The sequence below is a fragment of the Vicugna pacos genome, chromosome 9, assembly GCF_048564905.1.
Source record: "Vicugna pacos chromosome 9, VicPac4, whole genome shotgun sequence".
NCBI lineage: Eukaryota > Metazoa > Chordata > Mammalia > Artiodactyla > Camelidae > Vicugna > Vicugna pacos.
In genome coordinates, this window is record NC_132995.1 from 15,001,077 (window position 1) to 15,026,013 (window position 24,937).

At 46.7% G+C, this 24,937-nt stretch overlaps 1 protein-coding gene across 4 annotated transcripts in view; it reads right to left on the reverse strand.

Annotated features, from left to right (window-relative positions):
- Positions 1-24,937, reverse strand: part of WDR62 (WD repeat domain 62) — a 42,070-nt gene that overhangs the window by 9,240 nt on the left and 7,893 nt on the right. For all 4 annotated transcript variants that reach the window (XM_072967161.1, XM_006217097.4, XM_072967162.1 and 1 more), the window contains exons 4-19: positions 23,872-23,929; positions 23,467-23,637; positions 22,457-22,594; positions 21,861-22,043; positions 20,375-20,535; positions 18,771-18,960; positions 9,232-9,369; positions 7,552-7,730; positions 6,033-6,124; positions 4,304-4,429; positions 2,898-2,965; positions 2,695-2,816; positions 1,789-1,864; positions 904-1,015; positions 745-808; positions 64-192 (exon numbers count right to left, since the gene is read on the reverse strand). In XM_072967161.1, coding sequence (XP_072823262.1) covers positions 64-192; positions 745-808; positions 904-1,015; positions 1,789-1,864; positions 2,695-2,816; positions 2,898-2,965; positions 4,304-4,429; positions 6,033-6,124; positions 7,552-7,730; positions 9,232-9,369; positions 18,771-18,960; positions 20,375-20,535; positions 21,861-22,043; positions 22,457-22,594; positions 23,467-23,637; positions 23,872-23,929 — 2,007 coding nt within the window. The remainder of the gene's footprint in view (positions 1-63; positions 193-744; positions 809-903; positions 1,016-1,788; positions 1,865-2,694; positions 2,817-2,897; positions 2,966-4,303; positions 4,430-6,032; positions 6,125-7,551; positions 7,731-9,231; positions 9,370-18,770; positions 18,961-20,374; positions 20,536-21,860; positions 22,044-22,456; positions 22,595-23,466; positions 23,638-23,871; positions 23,930-24,937) is intronic.

Sequence of the window (24,937 nt, forward strand, 5' to 3'; positions counted from 1 at the left end):
CATGGCAGGAAGACATCCCTCTGGTGAATGGACAGATGTGGGTAGACAGGCGGCTGCCAGGACCTGGGGCGGCTGCTCCACTCCCTGTCGTTCGTGCTCTGCTGCTGCTGCTGCTCCTGGTGGTTGATCTCCAGCAAGTGCTGCTTCATGCAGTTGGTGATCTCCGGGCCCAGATGCCAGATGAATACGCAGCTGCAGAGGCCAAGGAGGGATGTGGAAGAGGGAGGAACAGTGAACGGGGAAGCCATCTGACTCTGGAGCCACCTGGGTCATCACAGCCAGGACTCCATTCCCTGGCCCAGAAAACACACCCCATGAGTTTAATGCAGGGGCTCCGGACCAAGTCTGGGCTACACCCCAGGTGGGGTCCAGGCATCCCAGCAAACCAGGGCTGCACTGAAGGCCTCGAGACCCAAAGAAGGCGGCTGTGAGGAGGGACTGTAGTAAATCAGAGAGAGTGACAAAAGGGACTTCCTTGAGTACCAACCACGTGCTAAGGAACTTATTTATGTCACCCCATTTGATTCTCACTGTACAATTTTCAAGGCAGTCAGGGTCATCTCTCTTTTACAGAGGCTCAGAGAGGGGAAATGTCCTGCTCAGGGTCACAAGCAAGCAAGTGGCAGATCTGGAATTTGAACTCCCGGCGCTCCCGGTGTCTGAGCCCTTGCTCTCCCCAACAGGACAGGCCCACTCTCTCCCAGAAGAAGGCACAGCCAGGGGCAGCCTCCAGGCCTTTCCCACCTGTCTCCAGATACTGTGATCAAGTGACGACAATCGTAGGTGAACTTCATGCCAGTGACGATTTCTGAAAGCAGAGCAGAGAAGTTGCGCTGGCCTTCCAAGCCAGAAGGCTGCGTGGGGGCAGGTGGGGAAGTGTCCCAAGCAGGGAGGCACACTCACCTGAGTGGCCAAACATCTTGGCAACGCACTCGCCCGAGTAAAAATCAATCACTGAGATGCTTTTGTCAGAGCAGCTTGTGGCCAGGAAGGTGCCTGATGGGTCCACATGGACCTGTGAGCAGAGGAGTCATGTGACACTTGGGCCGCCTCCCCCCCCAGATGCCTGGGTCAAACATCACAGCCCCACTGACCGAGGACCCCTCGGCTAGGTGCTTGGCACGTGGTCCTGGGTAGCCGTCACAGCAGATACCGTGGTCGGCTGAAGCCCCTGCTCCATTTCACAGGGGAAGAAATTAACTACCACCACAGTGGTGCTACTGGCGGCCAGGCCCTGTGCTAAGCACTGTATGTGTATGGACTTATTTCCTCCACAGAATGCTGTGATAGAGGCTTTTTTAATTTGCATTTTACAGATGATGAAACAGGCTCGAGAGGAGATGATATCTGCCCAAGGTCACAGTCAGCTCCAGGCAAAGCTGTAGGAGGGTCTGACCCCAGAGCCCGAACTCATAAAAACTCCCTCAGGCCAGAGGCCCTTGAGAAGGTCCCCACCTTGTTCTGGAAAACATAGGCAGGGGGAAAACCTGGAGAGGGGACCCCAGGCCTCTCTGATTCTCCCCACCATACTTCATTGCCACTCAAAATGGAAACCCCTGCAATGTCCCCGCTTGGGGAAGGGCTCAGTAAATATGGTAGAGCAGCTGGAGGCCATCCCCAGCTCCCAAGCATCCTTGGTTGGTCAGCCAGGCCTGAGTAGATGCTGGCCAGTGTGCGACCCTTTGATCAGGTGCCAAGGGGGACACAGGTCTCAGGTGGCCCAACAAGGCAGGAGACAGATGGGGGGGCCCTGTGTGTGGTTTTCACCTGGGGGCCCCAGCTCCTCACCTTCAGCAGGGACCCTTCATCCCCCTGGGAGCCCTTGTAGCACTTCTTCTGCTTCCCGTTCACCGTGTTGTAGACTCTGGGAAGGTGGGGACACAAGTGGCCAGCATGGCCCTGGCCACCTGCGCTCTCTTGCCCTCTGGTTCCAGCCTTATCTGCTGCCCCCCCTCCCCTGGAAGCCCCCCGCTTCCTCTTGTCTCCCATCTGATGCCTGGTCTGAAACCCCACATCAGGGAGTGTGACCCCGTCTCAGGCTGAGGTCACAGAGGTCATGTACTGAGGTGTGCAATGAGTTAATGTCTGTCTCCCGGCCACTCAGCAAGCTCAGTGCCTGCCACCCAATTTGAATGAGCAAATGAAGGAGGTGGAGGACCTTTTTGCACATGCTCATTGCTCTACATCCTTCCCAGTCTAAGCTCAGATGTCTCTTCCGGTAAGCCCTGTCTGAGCCCCAGGTGCGGTCGGGGTCTCCCCAGGGTCCCCCAAAGCCCCTGGGCTCCCCTCATCCCAGCCCTGACTACTCTGTACTGTCACTGTATGGTGAGGTGTCTGACTCTCCTCCACTGCAGTGAAGGCAGGCCTTGGGCTGCCCTGTCACTGCTGTGACTCCCCCACTGTCCCTCCCAGACGGGTGCTCAGGGAACGAGGGTGAATGAATGGTTTGTGAGCCACATTAGCACCCCTCAGTCACCCCACACAGGCAGGCCCCTGAGAGCCGGGGGAGCTCTCTGCTGACCTGGTGGCTAGGCCCAGCTCCTAAGAAACACCCAGTGGGTCCCTCCACTCCACCTAGCTTCTCAGGCACCAGATGAGCAGAGGAAGAAAGCAGACAGCTCAGTAGAAGACAGACCCGACTGGGCCCCATATGGCCCACCTCAGAAACCAGCCCAGGCCTGGGCAGCTCCTCACCTTACATTGCGGTCCTGGCAGGCCACGGCCACGTACTTCTGGGTGATGTCAATGTCCATGTCATACAGGGTGGTCTTCTCTGCCACGTGGTGGGTACGGACAAAGTGTAGTCCATCTGAGGCCTGGCAGGGCAGGCAGGGCCTTCAGAGGACACCCCTGTCAAATCCCCAACCCCAGCCCCCAAGTAGGCCACCGCACCCTACCCGCTGGGCACTGCGGAAGTAGATGCTCTTGTCGGCCCCGCAGCTGATCATCTGGATGTCTCTGTTGCCTGGAAGAGGAGGCAGTGCATTAGGCAGGGCTGGGCCACTGCTGGGCCCGTCTGGGGCCAGGGATCCTAGCCAGGGAACTCTACCACGAGGGAACTCTCCTGGGGGTCAGAGAGGGCTTCCTGGAGGAGATGAGGTGAGTGCTGGGCGCCGGTAGGACTCTGTAAGCTGTGAGCTGTGTGTGTGAGGGGCACAGATGGAGCAGCCGGCAGGGCAGGCCTCTACAGACAGGGAGGCAGAGGCCAGAGACACAGCGGGGCACCATGTTTAATCTGGGATTGGGAAGGTGACAGGGGCAGCAAAATGGAGGCAGGACTGAAGCAGGGAACAAGAAGAAACAGGCGGTCTTCATCAAGACACAGCAAACACTGTTAACCTGTTTTGCCCAGCTGCCAACTACCTTGGTTAGAGAGAGACAGGGCAGAAAGTGGGGAAGGCCAAGGGACAGTAACACATTCAGTCATAAGACTGTATGTTCAAAACTCTTCATAGTCAAGAACTTAGAGTACATGAATGGGTTCTTCTTGAATATAGTTTTGAACATGTTTCTGGGTTCTGATCAGTTAAACCCCCACAGGGCCTACTTCTTCTCTTGGAATCCCTCAAGACCAGGGATCTCAACACAGAATCTTTCCAGTCTTGGAAGGAATGCCTTCAATTGCCTGGCTGAGTGTGGACTTTGGAGAAGGGCAGCCTGAGGCAAAATACCGGGCCTGCAACCTACTGGCTGTGACTCTGGCTGTAAAATGGGGTAAGGAGGGGATAGCTGCTGGGACAGTGCAAGGATCATCACCTGGCACAGAATTAGCCTCCAGCAATTGTCGCTGTCACCTATTTTTCTGCCAAGGTCACCAGCACCCATTCCACCCTGGACTGACACTCTGATTTCTTTCTGGGGACGTGCACTCGCCTAATGTCAGTCCTACGGGATTGGGGTGGAGGCAGGTGGGGGCTGGGGGCACGTGAGTCAGACTTGGCCCAAGAGAATGCCCCAAAGCCCTGGCACCAGTAACTGTCCAAGCCAGCATAAGGAAAGTCAGCTCCCAATTTCTGCCATAAATGAGAGGAAGAGGGGAAGGGGAAATCTCTTTCCAGTGGCACAGTGACCACTGAGACCCCGCCCACCAGAGAAAGGCACAGTTGACGGGGGGAGAGGGCCTTGATAATTTTTAAAATTTCAACCTCTGGACCTAGCTGTGCCTGAATCCAGAGCTTGCTTCTCCCTTTTTTGTTTAAGCTAAAATTTTGGTTTTTTTTTTTTTTTTTTTTTTTTTTGCTATTCCACGTGGCCAAAGGAGCCCATCTAATGAGGCGCAGGACTTGGGAAGGAAAGGGCTCACCAGCAAACTTGATGGCCGTGATGGAGGAGGAGTGGTCATCCAGGGTCTGCTCTAGGTTGTAGTTCTTCTCCACGTTCAGCACATGAATCAGTCGGTCCCGACTGGCCGAGGCCAGCAAGGTCAGCCCTGTGGGTGGAGAGAGCGGCCCTGGGTTCCCGGGAGGCTGCTTGAAGCCTTGGCCTCCCAGAGAGTAGTGTGACCAAGCTTTCCTGGCCTTGAAGAAAGGGTCTTTGGTTCCATAACTGCAGCCAACTTGTCTCAAAGCCAGAAAGGGGACATTCCCCCTTCTGTGGAGTCTTTCCCCAAAGCCCCAAACCGTGGCATTTTACCTCCCTGGCCACCAGTCTGGGCAGGAAGAATCCTGACGTTCACATGGATGCTCCTCCACCTGCGCCCACAGCAGACATGCCAGCAGAGCCCAGCGCGCCTTCCTGCCAAGGCCAGCTACTTGGCATGCCACGTGAAGCCCTGCAACTTCTTAGCCTCCCCTAAACACTGCCCCCGCCTCGAGCTCCTGCTCCATGGGCCTCATCAAGGCCCTACTGACCACCTGAGGCCTTGCTTCCTTCAGCCACTGGGCCTTCCGTGCGGGCCCCTCAGACAGTGCCTGCCCTGGGCACCTGCCATGTCTGAGGCCTGGGGTGGAGGGGAGCTCAGGAAAGGTAGACTGAATGAAGAGAGATTTAAAGAAAACCTGGTGGGGGAGGGGGTGAGTGGGGAGGAAGAAGGAAAGAAAAGCACGGAAAGATCGTTAACCTACCAGGACGTAACTCCATTTCTGTTATATTTCTGTCAGAAACATACCATGAGTCAAATCACGAGGAAGACAGACAGACAAATTCGAATTGATGGAAATTCTATACAATGACTGGTCTATACTCTGTAGAAAGCCACCATCATAAAGACATATTAAATAAGACTGTGGAAATATTCCAGAATAAAGGTGACCAAAGAGCCATGGTAACTAAAGTGTGAACCTGGGCTGGAAAAACAGAAGTGCTATAAAGGACAACATTGGGACAACTGGCAAAATGTGAAGAAGAACCCTGAGACAGATGACAGTACAGTATCGAAGGGAAATTCCCACATTTGAGAAGCACACTGCGGTCATGTAAGTGGATGGCCTGGCTCCCAGGAAACACTCACAGAAGCATTTAAGGGTGAAAGGGCAGCATGTCTGCAACTTACTTTCAAATAGTTTAGCAAAAGAAAAAAACAATGTATGTGCTGTTATTTTATTCCATGCGTCTATGTACACACATGTACAAACACAGAGAATGGGAAAAAGGGGAAGCAGATAAAGTCATAGGTACAGTCACAGGGTCAGACAGGATTTAAAAGAAACAAACTTGGGGAGCCTGGGAGAAGAAGATACAGGTATTCATTATAATATTCTTGAAATTCTTCTGTAGGCATCAAACTTTTTCAAGAGTATGTCTGACTGTCGATCTAGCTTCTCCGGCAAAGGATGAGCTCATTCACAGATTCACTCATTCAACATTCATCTCTTCGGCCTGAGCACGGTTCAGGGTGCTAGGGACAGGAAAGCAAGTCGAGTCCTGCCTGCTGGGGTCTTGCTTTGTGGAGTCTCAGCCACCCTGGTCCCAGGGTCAGGCAACAGGGGTCCTTATTAAATACAGTATCCTCATCTGTCATTCTCAGTCCCACCAGACCCCCAGCTACTCCTCTCTGTGGCTCTGCCAGGCAGGCTGCCCTGCCGTGGGCTCACCGGTCTCCGGCTTGGAGTACTCCAGGCACAGCACCTCTGCGTCATGGGCCTCCACCTTGACCAGCTCGTCCATGAAATGCAGCTCGTGGATCCTGGGAGACAGATACAGTGCTGTACCCCATCCCGAGCCCCAACCCCTTGGCTCCAGCTGCTTCGCCGCTACTAGGAGAGGTCAGAGCAGCCAGATAGGTGCCATGGGGAACATCCTACCCTGGCCAACTGGTTTAGAGGTCCCCCACCACTCTCCATCTAGAAAGCTGCCAACTTAAAGGAAGCAGTGCCAAGTTTGGGAGCACCTTGGTGGGCATACAGCTCTGCGTGGTTCCACAGGTAAGACTTAGGCCAGGCCTCAGGGGAAACAAGGCTCAGGGTGGGGTTCCATCACAGGTGATCCACGCTGAGGTCATACTCAAGGGTAAGACTTATGGGTGGGAACATTTGATTCTGATTTCTCATTCTTAGGGTCTCAAATCTGGACTTTCCTCACATTCTTGCCAATGAAATCAGTGACCAGGACTGAAATAAGAAGCAGTCACCCCAGCTCCCTGACTCTCCACCCGTGTGATCTTAGAGCCACAGGCCTCTCTTCCCTCAGTTCACCCACCTGGAAGTGGAGTGATGCCAGCACTCACAACAGAGGGGCTGTGAGAGGACCAACTCAGTCCCTGCAAGTGGCACTCAGGCCAGGGGCTGGCCTGGGGGAGGGGGACATGCCCGAGTCACCGCTCCTTACTGTCCTTGCCACTCACAGTGCTGTCAGTGGGAGCAGCCCCCTGACGTGCTCTCTTTCCCTCAAGCAGTGGCTGACATCAAAACAGTTGCCAGCATTTAAAAACCACAGAATTTCAGAGAAACAAAACAAAACTACACTTTTTGGTTTTCCTGGATAACAGGAAGACATGATAGCTTGGAGCCTGTATTCCTCATGCTGCGTGGTGGCTGCCCGTTAACGGGGCACACGCTCTCCAGTTCCCCGTGGCCCCTTCCATCCCTCAACAGCACCAGCACCCAGGTGGTCAGGGCTGTCATTCATTATATTAAACCCGACCCCTGTGTCAGGGCGCATATCCTGGCAGCATCTTTTGGGTTTGTCGCATCCTGAAAAGCCTCTGCAGTGCAGTAAACAGCCTGAGCCCTCAAATGTCCCATCTTCCTAGCCCTCTTCCAGGGCCACCAGGAACCCCAAAGCTCCAGCTGGCATCTTCTCTGATGGTTCAGCCATGGTACTTTGTGGCTGAGGTGTCAACCTGCCCTGAAGTCATATAAGTTTGCCTGTCCACTCTGGAGGTAAAGTTCACACACCCCAGCTGCTGAGGTCCCGGGAGCTACCCTGATCTCAGCCTTTCTGGAAGCTCCTTCTTAGCTTAAGTCCCAGGGGCAGGCTGATTAGCAGATTGCTACTCACAGTCCCTCATTCCCAATGGGTGGCTGAGGTACCAAGGCCAGAGCTGCTCCCCACCACCCTGTGTACTGGAGCCCAAGCTGGGAGGTGTACACTAGACACCACCAGGCCACTTGCCTCAGATTTCCACTTCGGTCGCCTGAAGCCAAGTGTTGGCCATCAGGACTGACCTGCATGACTCGCACCCCAGCTTTCATGTCCACAGGCATCCCATTTTCACTCCCTCGGTCTGGGAAGTGTGACATGTCCTGCAGGTGCTGGATGTCATTCTCCACATATACAACCTTCAGCAGGGTCTGCAGGAAGGAAAGGGCTGAGGTCAGTGCTATGAGAAGCTCTGAAGCATTTCTGCAATGTTGTCTCCTAATAGCCAGCCTCCCATTCGTTAGTAACAGAACTCCAATTCTGACCTGGGAGATTCACCACTCAGGATAATAAATATTCCCCAGCCTTCCTTGCATCTAGATGAAGCTGTGTAAATAAATTCTGGTCAATGAGATGTAAACCAACTGAAAACTCTTCTGCTTCCTTCCTTCTGTCCTGCTGCCTGGAATGTGGATGTGATGACTGGAGCTCCAGCAGCCAGACTGGGTCATGAAGACAAGAGTCACTCTTTCAAAATGGCAGAGTGGAGAGCTAGAAGGCTCTTGGGTCTCTTAGGGCTTCCTGCAGCTGCCAAAACAGCCTGGACTGGTTACCTCTAGACAACTTTTATGAGTCAGAAAACCAAACTTTCACCTCTTGTTTTTGGATTTTCTATTGTGTGCAGACAAATATAACATGTGTATCACAGGTGCAGAAGAGAACATGGTAGTATGGGGATGGGAAGTAAGGGGAGTAGTAAAAAAGCATCTGCTCCACACATGCTGCATTACAGGGCTTTTTTGTTCCAGCCACACTGAAATCTTTCAGGTTTTCCAACTCCTGAAGCTCTTTCCAACCTCAAGGCCTTTGTCCCTTGGTGTGGGACACTCTCCCCTCCCCTCTTTACACCTCCCAATCCTCCATATTTCAATTCAGTTATCTCTTCCTCCAAGAGGCTGCCCTAATGCCATAGATAAAAATCATATGATTCTGTTAATACAACCTACTCACATCTTACAATTTTCCTTCATGGTGTCTATTGTGTTTGTGACTATATCACAATTTACGCAGTTACTGGCTCACTGCCTCCCTCCACTAGACTGTGGGGACAGGAGAAGGGTCTCTCTTAGCCACTGAGGGGGCCCCAGCATGCAGCACAGCACTGAGCACAGAACTTAGTAAGTATCTGCAGAATCAATGAATGCGTGATTCAGGCCCCAGCTCCTCAGAGAAGCTCCCACACTGACCTAGCAATACCAACCATTTCTTCAGCAAAGTGTCTCCTCCCCAGCCTCTCATCAAGGCTCTCTTTGAGATCCTGCCTGCACCCCCACCTCAGGCCTCACTGCGGGGAAGCTGGTTAGACAAGGGACTCTCCTGCCAGGTTTGGCCCAGCAGGTGGTCTCCCAGGGAGTTCTAAGTCAAGACTTGGGGAGCAATTTCATCTCTGTTGAGTATGTCAGGTTGCCTGGAGTGGCTGTGTCCACACGCACCTGGAGAGCAGGAGCTGACTGGTAAAGAAAAGCAGAGAGGACAGACCGTGTCTCCCCAGAAAGAAAGAGAGAGAAACAGAGAGGAGACAGAGCGACCTGCCTTGGTTGCTGGTTCCTGCCCCTAGTGAAGCCTAACACTAAGGTTCTATAAAGCTCCCTCCGGCCCCTGTATCCTAGCTTTTGTTCCTCCTAAAACATAGCTCACAGTGAAGGCACTCACATTACTGAAGATGTTCTTCTGCCAGTGAGAGTTAGGGCTGCGATCCATGTTCCAGAAGCGGATGGTGTTGTCTGAGGAACAAGTCAGAAAAGATCCTGATGGCAGACAAGCTCTCTGATCTTCAAACTCAGGATACACCTACAGTTCCCAGAGAATAAGGCAAAGGGCCATTCATTACAACCACTTCACTGACAGCACTATGATATACTATTGCATTTTGGTGAACAAAAAGCAAGGTGAAGATAAACAGCCCTAGTGTAATGCCTTACAAGGAAAAAAGGACACAGAATGCTACCATTTATCACCTATGCCCCATCTTTAGCTCTATCCATAAAACATCCCCACAAATAAATTTCTAAGGAAAATGGGCAGCTCAGTCAAAAATTACTAAGCACAAAAGGAAACAAGGTATCACGAGCAAGAAGCAGCAGAAACAACATAGTCTAGCTTCAAATATTGGAATTACCCGACAGAATATAAAATAACTATGTTTAATATGTTTTAAGAAATAAAAGAAGGGAACCCTCCTACACTGTTGGTGGGAATGCAGTTTGGTGCAGCCACTGTGGAAAACAGTATGGCGTTTCCTCAAAAGACTAGGAATCGGCTTACTACATACCCAGCAATCCCACTCCTGGGCATACATCCAAAAGGAACCCTAATTCAAAAAGACACCTGTACCCCAAAGTTCATAGCAGCACTGTTTACAATAGCCAAGACATGGAAACAACCTAAATGTTCATTGATAGATGACTAGATAAAGAAGCTGTGGTATATTTATACAATGGAATACTATTCAGCCATAAAACGACAACATAATGCCATTTGTAGCAACATGGATGTCCCTGGAGAATGTCATTCTAAGTGGAGTAAGCCAGAAAGAGAAAGAAAAATACCATATGATATCACTCATATGTAGAATCTAAAAAAATAAAAAATAAAAAAAAAACAGAAGACAAATGAACTTAAATATAAAACAGAAAACAGACTCAGAGATATAGAATACAAACTTGTGCTTGCCAGTGGGGAGTGGGGTTGGTAGGGACAGACTGGGAGTTCGAGATTTATAGATACTGACAGGCTTATACAGAATAGATGAATAAGTTTATACTGTATAGCACAGGGAAATATAGTCAAGATCTTATAGTGGCTCATGGTGAAGAATATGAGGGCAAATATATGTATATCCATGTATGACTGAAAAACTGTGCTGCACACCAGAAATTGACACAACATTGTAAACTGACTATAACTCAATTAAAAAAAAAGAAATAAAAGAACTTTGGGAAGATTAAAAGTATGTGTAGCCAGCCAGAAACTATAAAGAATAACCAAGTAGAACAGAAAAAGAACAAAATTACTTCTAGAAATGAAGAATACAACATATTAAAAACCAAAGATTTGATCCAGAAAAAGAAAGAGAACAAAAGAAGAGAAAAAATAGAAACCACCCCCACCCCAAACCCAAAGATTCGACACAGTTGAAAACAAAATTAAGTGAACTGAAAGACAGAACTAAAGACATTATTCAGAATGCAGCTCAGGGAGACAAAGAGACAATATATATAGAAAGTTCCAGATATGGAAGACTGGGCTCTGAGAAGATGATGATAGAAGCAGCAGAGATTTTTAATCCCAAATCCCCACATGAAAAAGAGGAACCTGATAGCAAAACCAAAACCCCATGGACAACATTTAATACAAAAGTAGGTAAACAAGATATTCTCCTAAATCCCAAAATACAAACAGATAAAAAACAAATGACCTCTAGCCATAAGACCTACATGTTCTGAACATGTATATATGGGGGAAAGCAGAGAGAAGCAATGAGGAATCCTAACCTCAAAGTAGCCAGTAGGTGTTCACTGGAAAGCACAACTTGCCGAAATGAACAGTAGTTGACACTGGGGGGCAGGGACAGGGTGGGTGTTGGGTGGGTATTCACTTCAATAGTGGTTGAGTGCAAGGGCTTGCTGTTAAGGTCTGAAGACTGGAGCAGTCGAGGTCCTGAGAACTCTCAAAACTAACCTGCCAGGGCTCCCTTCAGGACAAAGATCTGCACTGAGGGGAAACTGCTGGGAGCAGAAATGAAATTGATCAGGATAGGGACAAGAGAGACCAAGTAAAGAGGAGGTGCAGATAAAAGTAGGGACGTAACACATAAATAGGAACATAATAAGGAAATATCAGAAAGCAAACTGCCACATTTTTTAATATTTTGGGATGTTAGCAGCCCTGAACTACATCAACTTCTAAAAATTCAGAAAATCTAGTATCACATAAAAATGAACAACAAAAAAGGGACCAAGGCCAACCAAAACCAAACAAAGTTATTCTTAAAAATTAAAGGGGAAAACAAAGAAAAAAGAAAAAAGCACACCCTGAAACACATTTCCCTGAAACAGACCAAAACAGTAATTTCTATTTCAAAATATATTAACAAAATGATCTCAGGTATGAAAAACAACTTAAATCATAATTAGAAAAACCCAGAGATTAAGATGACAGAATTCAAAGAGTTAGAAATAAATGAAGAAATAACTTCAGAAATAAAGGCCAAATGAGAAAGAATCCCAGAGTGAAAAAAAAAAACACACACACACAAAAGAGAAGGCATTAAGAAATAGGTGAAGAGGAGAAAATTATTGAAAATCAAAAAGAAATGATGAAAGAGCTAATAGGATTTGAGGAAAAGTGACAAATACTGAAGTTAGGCAAAGAAGATTCAACACACAGGCAACAGAAATCCACAAAGAACAAACCAAGGACATAGGAAAAAAAAACCTAAAATATGTAATTCAAGAACATGTCTACTATAAAAACTAATACCAAGATACACTCTTGAGTAAAATTATCAGTCTTAAAAAAAGAAAAAGAAAAAATTTTGGGCTGCTAGGCAAAAACATCAAATGACTTAAAAAGGGAAAGAAAGACATCAGACACTTCAATAACCGTAAGAAAATGGAGTAACATTTAAAACACACATGGAAAGAAAATGTGAGCCAAGCATTTTTGATCCAGCAAAAGCGACTTCCAAGTATAAAGGGCACAAACTATTATCAACATGCAAAAGCTCAGGAAATATTGTCCCCACAAACTGTTCCTGACAATCTTCTGAAGAATGTGCTTCAGACAATAAAAATAACTAGAGACATCAACATAAAGATTCAATATAGAGGTACATGTAGAATGTAATAAATAAGGGTCAAGTGACATCACAGAGTAGGGAACTCCAAAAAGCCGTCTCTCCACCAAAGCAAACTTAAGCTGGCATAAACCATCAGAAGCAACTATTTCAGAACTCTGGAAGCTAATTTACAACAACCAAGAGAGTGCTTAATGAAGAAAGCTGCTGAATTTTGATATTTAAGGAAATTGCTGTCAAATCACTAACTGACCACTGAGAGAGTGGAATGGAGACTCCAGTGACCACACATGAAAAAGAACACAATCTTTATAAACATAGTTCAGAAAAGTCACTAAACAATTACAATCCACAACAAGAAAACCGGGAGAGGGAGAGAATTTGATTTCCAGAGTTACTACATTATAATAGTCAAAATATCCAGTTTTCTACAAAAAAACTATGAGACAGGAACGTAAGAAAAGAAGAAAGTATAGTCCATTAATAGGAAAAAGAAATTAACAAGAAGATTGGACTTATTAAAGAAAGACTTTAAATCAACTATTTTAAAACACTGAAAGAGATCAAAGAAACTGTGGACAAAGAACAAAAGGAAACCAGGAGAGTGAGGTCTCATCAAATAGAGAATATTAATAAAAAGGAAACAAATAGGAACCTGGAGCCAAAAACTATAATAATAAAATGAAAATTCACTAGGGTTCAACAGCCAATTTGACAAGCAAAAGAAAAGACTCAGTGAACTTTAAAATAGGTCAACTGAAATTACCCAGTCTAAGGATCAGAAAGAAAAAAGTATAAAGGAAATGAATAGAAAGGAGAGTGGGAACTGGCAGAAAAAAATTTGAAAAAAGATATGAATCATTACCTTCAAGAAGCTTAAAAAACTCCAAGTAGGATAAATATAAACAAAAAGAGATCCACAAAAAGACACACCACAAATTACTGAAAGCCAAAGCCAAGAGAGAAAATCTTACAAGCACTGAGAGACAAGTGATTTATCCCATACAAAGGATCCTCAATAAAATTGACAGCTCATGTCTTATCATGGAAACCAGAAGGCAATGGGACAACATATTTAAAGTCCTATAGGGAAAAAACTGTCAATCAAGAATTCTATATCAACCCGAAATTATCCTTCAAAAATGGAGAAACTGGAAGCCTTCACATTCAACAAAAGTTGAGGGAATTTGCGGCCAGTAGACCTGCCCTACAAAAAATGCTAAAGGGCATCTTGCAGGGTTAAGTGAAAGGACATGAGAGAGTAAACTGAAGTCATACGAAGAAATAATGAACACTGGTAAAGGTAACTATATGAATAAATATAAAAGCCACTATTATTGTATTTTTGGTTTGTAATTCATCTTTCTTTTCCTTTTAATTTGTGAGACGAAGGCATAAGACAATAATTAAAAATCAGTGGTAATCAGAATATATAAAGATACAATTTGTGACAATAAAAACAGAGGGGTAGGGACAGAGCTATATAAGGAAGAGAGTGTTTGTCTATTGAAGCTAAGTTGGTATTCAACTAGTTTGTTAAAAATTTAAAATGTCACTTGAATCCTCCAGCCAGAAAATAAAATATACAGAAGAGGAAATGAGAAGGAAATCAAAACAGAACACTACAAAAAATCAATTAAACACAAAACTAGGTAGTGATAAAAGAATTAAGGAACATTAAAGATATCATACAGAAAGCAAACAGCAAAATGGCAAGAATAAGTCCTATCTTATGAACAATTATTTTAAAGATAAATGAATTAAACTCTGATCAAAAGGAAATAAATGGCAGAATGCATTAAAAAAAGATCCAACTATATATTTTCCACAAGAGATTCACTTTATATCCAAAGATACATACAGGTTGAAAGTGAAGATATGGGAAAAGATAATCCATATAAATAGTAACTAAAAGGGAGCTTTGCATGTCTATAGTAATGTCAGACAAAACAGACTTTAAGTCAAAAATTATTACAAGTGACAAAAAAGGGTCAATCATCAAGAAGATATAATAAATATAAACATATATATACCTAACAAAGACCCAAAATACATGAAGCAAAAATTGACAGAACTGAAGGAAGAAATATACAGTTCTACAATAATAGTGGGGTACTTCAATATTCTATTTTCAGTAAAAGATAGGTCTAGAGAGGATATCAATCAGGAGACAGAGGACTTGAAAAACATTATAAACCAACCAGACCTAACAGATATATAAAGAATACTCCACCCAATAAAATAGAAACACACATTTTTCTCAAATGAACATGGAACATTCTCCAGAATAGACTACATACCAGCCACAAAATATGTCTCAATAATCTCTAATCATACAATCTTTTCTGACCACAATGGAATAAAACTACAAATGAATAACAAAGGAAATTTGGAGAATTAACAAATATGCGGATATTAAACAACACACTCTTACATAACCAGTGGGTCGAAGTAGAAATTGAAAGAAAAATTAGAAAATACTTTGAGACAAATAAAAATGAAAACATAATATACCAAAACCTACAGTATACAGCAAGTGCAATGCTCACAGGAGAATTTATAGTTGTTACTTGCCTACATTAAAAAAGAAGATCTCAAATCGATTAACTTCTCACCTTAAGGAACCAGAAAAAGAGCAAACAAAACCAAAAGCTGATAGAAGGAAAGAAAGAAAGATGACAATGGAGATAAACAGACTTTTTTTGTAGAAATGGAAAAGCTGACCCTGAAATTCATATCGAATTGCAAGGGATCCCCAGATAGCCAAACCAATATTTATAAAGAAGAACAAAGTTATAGGACACACACATCCCAACTTCAAAATTTACTACAAGGCTACAGTAATCAAAACAATGTGGTACTGGCATAAAGATAGACATACATCAATAAAATAAAACTGAGAGTCCAAAATTAAACCCATATGTCTATGGTCAGCTGATTTTCAACAAGTGTGTCAAGATCACCCAGTGGGGAAATAGTTTGTTCAACAAATGGAGCTGGGACTATATATCCATATGCAAAATAAAGAAGTTGGATCCTCACTTCACACCATATACAAAAATTAACTCAAAAGAGATCAAATACCTAAGTGGAAGAGCTAAAATAACAAAACTCTTAGAAGAAAACATAGAGGTAAATCTTCACGACTGTGGATCTGGTGATGGTTTTTGAGAGGACACCAAAGGCACAAGCTACAAAACAAAAAATAGAAAAATTCAACTTTATCAAAATTAAAAACCTTTGTTCATCATCAAGAAAGTGAAAAGATACCATAAGAAATGGGAGAAAATATTTGCAAATCATGTACCTGTTAAGGGGCTCATATCTAGAATATTTAAGAACTCTTACAACTCAACAGCAAAAAGACAAACAACCCAATTAAGAAACGGGCAAAAATCTTGAATAGACATTTTTCCAAAGAGAATATACAAATGACCAACAAGCACACGAAAAGAGGCTCAAAATCATTAATCACTAGGGAAAATATAAGTCATAACCACAATATGGTACCATCTTGCAAATACTATACCACCTTGCAAACACTAAGATAGCTATAATTTTTTAAAAATCAAAGAGAAAAATACCCAGTGTTGGCAAGGATGTGGAGAAACTGGAACTCTCATACATTGCTGGTGGGTATATAAAATGGTGCAGCTGCTATGGAAAAGTCTGGTGGTGGTTCCTCAAAAAGTTAAATATGGAATGACCAAACGACCCAGTAATTCCAGTTCTAGTATACACCCAAAAGAAGTGAAAACAGCTGTTCAAACAAAACTTGTACGTGAATGTTCACAATAGCACTATTCACAATAGTCAAAAGGTTATTTTGGCTATTGTGAATAGGAAATAAACCAAAAGGAAACAACTCTATTGACCGATGAGTGCCTAACAAAATATATTATCCATAAAACAAGAATATTATTATTCAAACTTAAAAAGGAATAAAGTACTGAAGTATGCTACAACATGGATGAACCTTGAAAACATTATGTTAAATGAAAGAAATCAGACACAAAGTTCACATATTCTGTGATTCCATTTACTTGAAATATTCAGAACAGGAAAACCCATAGCAACAGAAAGCAGATTCGCTGCTGCCATGGGCTGGGGAGAGTGAGAATGGAAAGTGATTGCTTAATGGGTACAGTTTCCTTTTGGAGGGATGAAAAAGTTCCAGAACTAGATAGTAGTGATGGTTGCACAACATTGTGAATGTACTAAATGACGCTGAATTGTACATTTTAAATGATTTAAATGATAAATTTTAGGTTATGTGTATTTTACCACAAAATATATGTACTCTCAGACTCCCTTCCAAATAAATGGGGTCAAGTGGAGAGAATTTAGTATATAATGGCTATATGATCAGATCATATAGGTACAGTACATTTATTTTAAAACTTGGGGGAGAATGGAGAGAACAGATGGAAAAAAATTGTTTTAACTATTTTCAGAATTGAATGATTATCATTCCTGGACTTTTGTATTAAAAAAAAAATTCAGGAACAAGTAAATGATTAACTGCAGATATTCTAATTCCATCATCCCCTATGTCTTTGAGAATTAGGGTTCTGGAAGGATCAATCCAATAGCTATGAGCATCCACAGCACCCAGAATGTGATTCTGAAATACTGATTCACACTGAAAAAAACAATACAAAACAAAAAACAGGGCTGCTTCAAGAAATGGCTAATTCCAGGTCTGGGGCAGGAAATGTACAAGATGACACTGGAGCATCTTGTTATCCCAGACAGCAAGGTAGCTTTTGAAGACTACTGGGGTCATGTCCAAAGGACTCAGGAGCCAACTTGAAGAGGGTTCCACTGGCCAAAGATGGGACAATCTGAGCTCCAATAATGTTAATAACTGCAATGGATTAAAATATGTCCAATATATTTAAATATGTGAGTTTATAATGATATTAAGTAAATAAAAACAACTAGTTACCTTTAGAGGACAGAGAACCAATTCATTATCTTGAAAACTGGTAAATAAAGGGAAAGAATCTAGCATTTACCCTGCCTTTCCTATAGGAAGTGTACCATTGGGTGACCAAATGGAAGTGAGGGGAAGTTTCTCTTCATGTAAGTAGTCCAACTAATAAAAGAAATGGTGGAATTAGAATATCACCACATTGCAACCCCCAGTGAATAAATGGATCCAGGCACTGAGCATCAACAGCTGCTAACAGCAATCAATAAATCTGTTTTATTATTTTTTTTAAATATGAAAGACAGAGAAAGATAGGACATTAGAGTAACAGAAAAAGAGAGAATAGGGGAGAGGCAATTCTTAAATCCATATTGGCTGAGAACACTCCAGAACTGATAAAAACATCCCTTCACAGGTATTTCTGTTAAGAATACATAGACACATATAAATAACAGGCAGATGCCAAGAAAATGGACTGAAAAAACATAATAAACTGATAACAAGAGTGAGGGTGAGAGAGATAGCAGGGTTGCAGGGTGGGGAGGGGAGGGGACCAAAATAGACTTTAGATTTATCTGTAATATTTCACCTTTTTAAAGAGGAGAATATGTTTAAATATAAATTTTAAAAATTATTTTTAAAGTATTCTCGTTAAGTGAGAAAAGTGCTACCAACAGACATGTCAGATCCACGAAGGCAGATGTATTCAAGCAAGGGGCTGAATAATGTTTATTCAACAGAATAAAGTTATTTCTCACAATCCTAAATTGGGCCATGGAAAATGTAATTTCTCTAGAATAAACACTCCTGGCAGTAAGAAATTTTTGGCCAAAAAAAAAAAAAAAGAAGTAGAATACAATTCTTTCTCTACTAATAGTCTTATCTGCAAGGAGTTCTTAAAACAGCTTCAGCTTCAGAGAATGAAAAAACCTCACAGATTCATTCTCAGAAAATAAAAACTTCAACACACATACAAAAAACAATAAACTACACAAATGTCCTCCACAGACAGCTTTCTGAGGTTCACATGAGGACTGTACCCCCAGTGATGGTGGGCCTCACCCTTCACTTCCTGCAGGTCTCTGCTCAAATGTCACATTCGCAGAGAGGCCTTCCCTGACCACTCTCCTCTCTAGAGTATCACCCTTGATCCCCTTTCCCCCTAGGCTGCTTTGTTTTTCTTCAGAGAGGCATTGCACTTGGCATGTTCTATACTGATGTTAGCAAGTTTTCTCTACTACCTGGATGTGAGCTTCCTGAGACCAGGAAGGACTTTTGTCAGTTTCCTGCCCAGCTGTGTCCCCAGCGCCCAGAACAGCATCTGGCACACAGCAGGGCATCCGTGAGTATTTTTTTTTGAAGGTATGGCTGTATGGGTTCCCCAAACTCTGTAGAAGCTTCCTCAGCTGAGCCCCCAGAGGGAGGCTGAGCAAGGCCAGGCGGAGGGAGAGAGGGGCTCACCTCCACGTTCCAGACGTAGGAGCTGTGGAAGAGCTCTGACCAAATCTTGCCTACTTTGTTGATGTCTCTGACATCCCAGATGTAGATGCTGTGGTCCTTATAGACGCAGGACAGCCACTGGTGGACGGGGTCGAAGGTCAGTGCCACTGTATCCGGGTAGATGGCTTCTGCCTTCCTGCGGAAGAGGAAGCTAACAAGGCCACATGAGTCATCAATCACCGTCAATGTCACTGTCAGTAGTGACAGCTGCCTCTGGTGACACTTGACTGCCTCCTGCCTGGCAATGCCACCCCTTAGATATTTGGGGTGACTCATCTCTCCCACTCCAACTCTAGTTCTCCTTCCTCCATCTTGCTTTGCTTTGCTTTGCTTCTAATACAGAGGAGGTTGCAAACTGGAAGCTTCTGTCTGGCCCCTGAGAGTGTTTGAATTTTCAACTCCTGTTAACATTTCTCTCCCCTCATTTCACTTGGTCCAAGCTCCGTCCTTTCTCTCTGATCATAGAAAGATAATGGGCACGAAGCTCAGGCCTTCTCTCTTGGCCTCACCAACACAGATCAAAAATCCCCATGGAAGGGGACTGGGGCCTTCCCAACAAGGCTACGGTTTACTGAGCACTTACTGTGTGCTGAGCCGAGAGCTTTAGCTGTACTGAATGCCCACAGCCTCCCTGAAAGGTAGTACTGTATTGTACAGATGAGGACATTGAAATTGAGGTTGACACAGAGACCTGCCTGAGGCCAAACAGCACACAGCAGAAGGTGGCAGAGCTGGGTACCCCGGCCACTACTACACATCGCTGTCTGCAGGCTGCTCACCCACCTTCTCTCTCCTTTGCAACGTACAGTCACCCCCTCCAGGAGCTCTCTCAGAAAAGCCACCCAGGAGGTAACATCCAGGCAGCTCCAGTTACCCAGCAACTCCTGGTTAAGTAGCTCCCGACCCCCGCAAAAGGGGAAGATACACCACAGCTCAGCCCTTCTCTCTCATGGCATTCAACCCGCTCTCAGCACAGCAGCTAAAGGGATCTCTGCTCAAGGCCTGATCATAACACCAGTAACACCAGTGCTTGAAGTCCCAGTGGCTGCCCACTGACCTCAGAATAGACCACAGGCTCCTCTCACCAGCTACTGTAGATGCTCACACCGGTCTTCTGCCATCCTCCCCCAGCACACTGGGCTCTGGCCACACAGCCCCAGCTGTTCCTGTGACACGCCAAGCCCAGCGCGCTGTCCTCCTAAGACCTTTACACTCGCTGTTGGGACCCAGCCCTCCACACAGCTGGCTTCTTCTCATCAGAGGCCACCCCTGGCCACCCACTCAGCCCAGTCCCACCCCCTCTCCCCAGACACTCTCTTTCTTGAGTCCCTGCTTAATTTCACCAAAGCATTTCTGACTAACTGAAATGATCTTGCTCATATACTTGTTTATCATCAAGCACCCTCACTAGACTGCAGACTTCAGGAGATGCTGTGGCCTCATTAGAGCCCGCAACTTGCTTCCGGCCCAGGACTGGCCACAGGTAGATGGATCTGGAAACATGGACAGACACCAGCAGACAGATGCTAGGTAAGGCCCTCTCCCTCCCCCCGGCCGGGTAGTACCTGGGCTCCAGGCCCTGGGCCACATCCACCCCGAGGTAGTGCGGCTTGGGCAGGTTGGCGAGGTAGTGCAGGCTGTGGGCTTGGAAGATGCGGACTATCCCATCTGTGCAGCCACAGAAGATGAGATCCTGGCTGACACAGAGGCAGGAAGACAGGGAGACCTGTGGTTGCAAAGGGGAGCCAAGCGAACTTGGTGCTTCATGTGGCCCAGTTTAGGGACACAGGGGCTGACAGGACAGCTTTGCCTCCAGAGAAGCAGTTTCTTGGGTCTAAGAAGCCCAAATTTGCAAATTTTAAGATGTTTGAAATCAGGATATAGTGTACAGTCACTATTGAAGGAGAGGTAGCAACAGGCCGACAGAGACACAGATTGAGGTGGAGTTGTCATTGCTACAGAGGCCTCAGCTGTGTGTGGAAAATATCTCCATAGCTGATTGTGACTTCACGTAGGCAGTAACAGCGCTGAACTCTAGACTTCAATTTTATTCCCCATTGCTTACAAATAACTTCACAGGGATTACACTTCGAAGCAGCACAGAAAAAGAAGTTATTACATGCAGGAAGGACTGTCTATCCTGCCAGGACACACAGAGGGCAGGAAGCGTCAGACCTCTGGATACAGCTTAGAGGAGTTTTTCCAGATCGAGAAGGACTTAATTTATGGTCATTTAAGACAACTGCTCAGGGGCTAAACAGCTGTTTGTCGAGAGCTTCTGACTTGCTTAGAAACTGCATGGGTTGTAGTAAGAGGATTCAAATGAGAAAATGATGTTTAAGCAAGTGGGAAAGACACATAACACTTGGAATTCTTCCACACGCCAGATGCCACGCCATCAGTCCTGAAGCTGAGCTCTGGCGGGGAGGCGTGGGAGCAGGAGCAGGAAGAGGAGGAAGAGCTGGATGCTCCTGCCAACAGCCACACATCTGGCCCTGGCATGGGGAGAAGCCTGGAACAAATCCTCAGATCCTGAGGAAAAGTGGTTCTGCAATTTATGAATGTATCATTCATTAGTTTAAAATTTTATGTATTTTTGTATAGTTTTTTTTTTGACTGAAAAATCATTAAGTCAATGATACCTTAGATTAAAAATAAAAAGAAAAGTAGACCTCCCACCAGTCAGGAGTGCCCAGTGAGGAAAAGATATGTGAACTGGATCAAACAGTGATGGAAAAGCAACTGTAACCTCGACCCCCATCATAGGGGTACCAGGTACTGTGCTGAGTGTCTTACATGTGTTATTTCATGTGACTCCCTTGTCAACTCTGAGGTGGTTGTTCTGCCTGGCACTAGTTCCATTTTACAGATGAGAAAACTGAGGCTCAGAGAGGGAAAGTCATTCACCCAGAGTTGAACAGGCAGAACAAGAAGTCAGACCCAGAGCTGATGCGACCGACTACCACGCAGGGGCACTGCTGAGTGTCCCTGGAGACGCGTGTCTTGGGAAGAATGCTTCCTCCACTGATGGCAAGAGGGAGGCTGGAGTACCTTCAGGTTGATCCACTTCTCCAGCACCCTCTTCTCGTTGAACTGGCAGAGGAGGCCCGAGTAGGACACACAGAAGGTGCTGCCCGCCATCTGGCCCCGGCCACAGGCCACACCGCAGAACACGTTGTCATGCAGCTCCCCCAGGATGCCCGAGCGCCCAACAAGGGGCACCGTGCCCGTCACCTGGAGGCACAGCAAGGCACAGTGAGATGCTGGCCGCACGGCCTAGCCCCCAGCAAGGCCACGACGGGGCCCCTCACGCCCAGTGGATATAACACAGCGAAACAGGAGAACTCGAAGAAGCCCCTCCAAATGGAGAAGACCCAACAGAAAACACACTTCCAGGCAGGGTGGTGGGAGGCAGCGGGCCAGGAAGGAGGTCTGGCCCCGGGGTCCGGCGGGGAAGAAGAGGCTTCCGAGCAGGGCCTGCCAGTCAGCCACACCCGGAGAGCAGGCCCAGAAGCAGGAGCCGGACCCTGAGAGGATGGGCATCCTCTGAGACCACTGCCCCCAAATCTCAGGTAGAAACAGGGGTCCATACTGCCCCTGACAGTTCCTCCCCCGGGCCTGGCGGAGGGCCGAGGACAGAACCTCACCTTTGCTTCAGTGGAGACTTCCAAGAACCAGAACCTCACGTGCCGGTTCCCAACAGTGACGAAATAGCTGCTGTCCTCTGAGAAGGAGAGGGCGATGACTCGGCACGATACCTTGTTGGAGGCGACCACGATGTCTTTCTAGAAGAATCAGAGCTGAGAAGTTCACGCCGGCACCCACCCTATCGGACTGCTTGAGCCTTTGCCCTGAGCTCTGCGCCTCCCGGCCCTCCCCTGCTCCAAGTCTGTTTCCCTCGGGCCCCTCTTCATGGGGAAACCTACGTGTGGCACTCTTTACACTCCCGATACAGAGGAGCCTGAGGCTCGGGGGGTTCCCACGTGACAGTGAGCTCCAGTGCTCTCCTCAAGAGTCCCAGCCCGGCGGCCCACACAGGGTGGTGAGGACAGCCACAGCTGGAAGGTAAGGACGACACGACCCACGCCGCCAGAGCTCGGGCTCTCACTCCGGGACCCATGCAGCCCTTGACAGGGTAACTCACGGAATCCCCTCAACAGGCCTATAAGGGAGGTGCTTCTCCCCCACCCCGTCATGCTCAGGGGGGACTGTCGCATGCGCAGGGTCATAGAGCAGGGTATGAACAGAGCCAGGACTGGGTACCCACTTCTGCTGACTCCAAGTTCTCCCCAAGCTGTTCCAAAGTCCAGCCTTCCAGTGCATACCAACTCACTGAATTCTCACAACTGAACGAAGCAGATACTGTAATATCCATTTTACAGATGAGGAAACACACTCACAGAGAGGTGAGGTCACTTGTTCAAGGTCACAGCTGGTCAATATAAAAAGAATAATGTATTCCACTAGTGGAGAGCTTGTCATAGGCCCTACAGTAAGTGCCTTGAACAGGGATCAGCATGTAGTAGGTGCTCAATAAGTGCCTGCTGGCTAGATGAGCACCTTCACCGACTTATCTCAGCCCGTGCTCCCCACGCCCGAGACTCAGGGGTTCTGGCAGCAGGCCGCCCACCCCACACACCCACCAGTCAGCAGTTACCTTCCAGTCCCAGACGTTGAGGACCATGTCATGCTGGTAGCCCATGGACACGATGTGCTTCATGTTGGGGGAGAAGGCCACGCAGGCCACGCCGTACTTGTGGCCCAGCATCTCCGCCACCTGACTCTTCTCCTCCACGTCCCAGATGCGCACAGCAGGCCTGTGCCCGTTCTGGGGAAGAAGGGGCCGTTACTGCTGCTGGGTTCCGCACCAGGCAGGGCTAGAGGGGCTGTCAGGGCTGAAGCTGGCACTGTCCAGGGGTGTGCCCCAAAGCCACCTCCCCCATCTGCCACCGGGCTTTTCCAGCCCAGGAAGGAGCTATTCCAGATTCCTCAGCCCTGCTAGGGGCAAACAGAGTGCCCCCAAGACCCCTCCCCACCCACTCAAATCATGATCATGACTCACCTCTCCTGTCACTATGTACTTCCCATCAGGGGAGAAGGCCAGAGCACTCAGAGACTTCCTGGGGGCAAGGAAAGGGGTTGATCACTGTGTCCACTGACGGTGGCAGGCAGACCCCTGCCTGGCTGTGCTCACAGCACTCCATCCACTCCTCGCTCCCAAGCCTTGAAGGGGCCAGGAGAGATGAGCAGCGGCAGCTCCCACAGAGCCAGTGTGGCGTGTGTGCCTGGCACTGCAAAATGAGGTTTTGTAAAAGCAGAGGCCCCTTCCTCCCTAAAACCCCAAACCCTGATGGGGTGGACGCTGTATGGAGACCCTCCTTCCCTCTCCCTTGGCAGCAGTGGGCTCCTTAAGACCCCAGTGACCTACCCTATAACCCTGAGAAATTCAGATGTAGGAAATGGCCCAGATCTGGCCTAACTATGGAGGTGGTGCTGACTGGAGGACCCTGGCAGACATCACACTGGGACAGCCTGCAGTGTGTGCTCCATTGCTAAAAGCTGATGAAGGCATCCTGGAAAACCCGCAGACAACCGACATGCTTCTCTCTGATGCTCCCAGCTAGCCTGCACGAGCACCGGATGACTGGTCTAGTTTGCATTTTTACCAAGTTTCACTGTTGCTGTACTGTGTTGTTTTTTCCTCTCCCTTTTAATCTTGTTTTCACCTCTGTTCCTTATCAGTCTAGTAACTGTCCCCCTCATATGAGTAAACTGGTGTGCAGATAACTAAGTCAGTGCCTCTCAGTGAGTCACTGACAATCTCAAAGAACATTTCTCATCATCAAATCAACCCTCTGGCGGCTTCCTATCGCTCCTTAAAGTCGCAGACCAGAGGCGCTGCCTGTCCAACATCCACACCCCTCCTCCCGCACTGACAAAATCCAGTTTTAATAGGGATGCCATGTCCCCAGCTGGAGTACATTTCCTCACCTCGCCTACTACACAGGCACAGCTACATGACGTAGTCTGGCCAGGGAGAGGTGAGGTGAAGTGCTGGGGGACTTCCAGAGAAGTTTCTCAAAGGGAACTCTTTGCCCTGATCCCTACTCAGTCCCCTTCTGAAACAA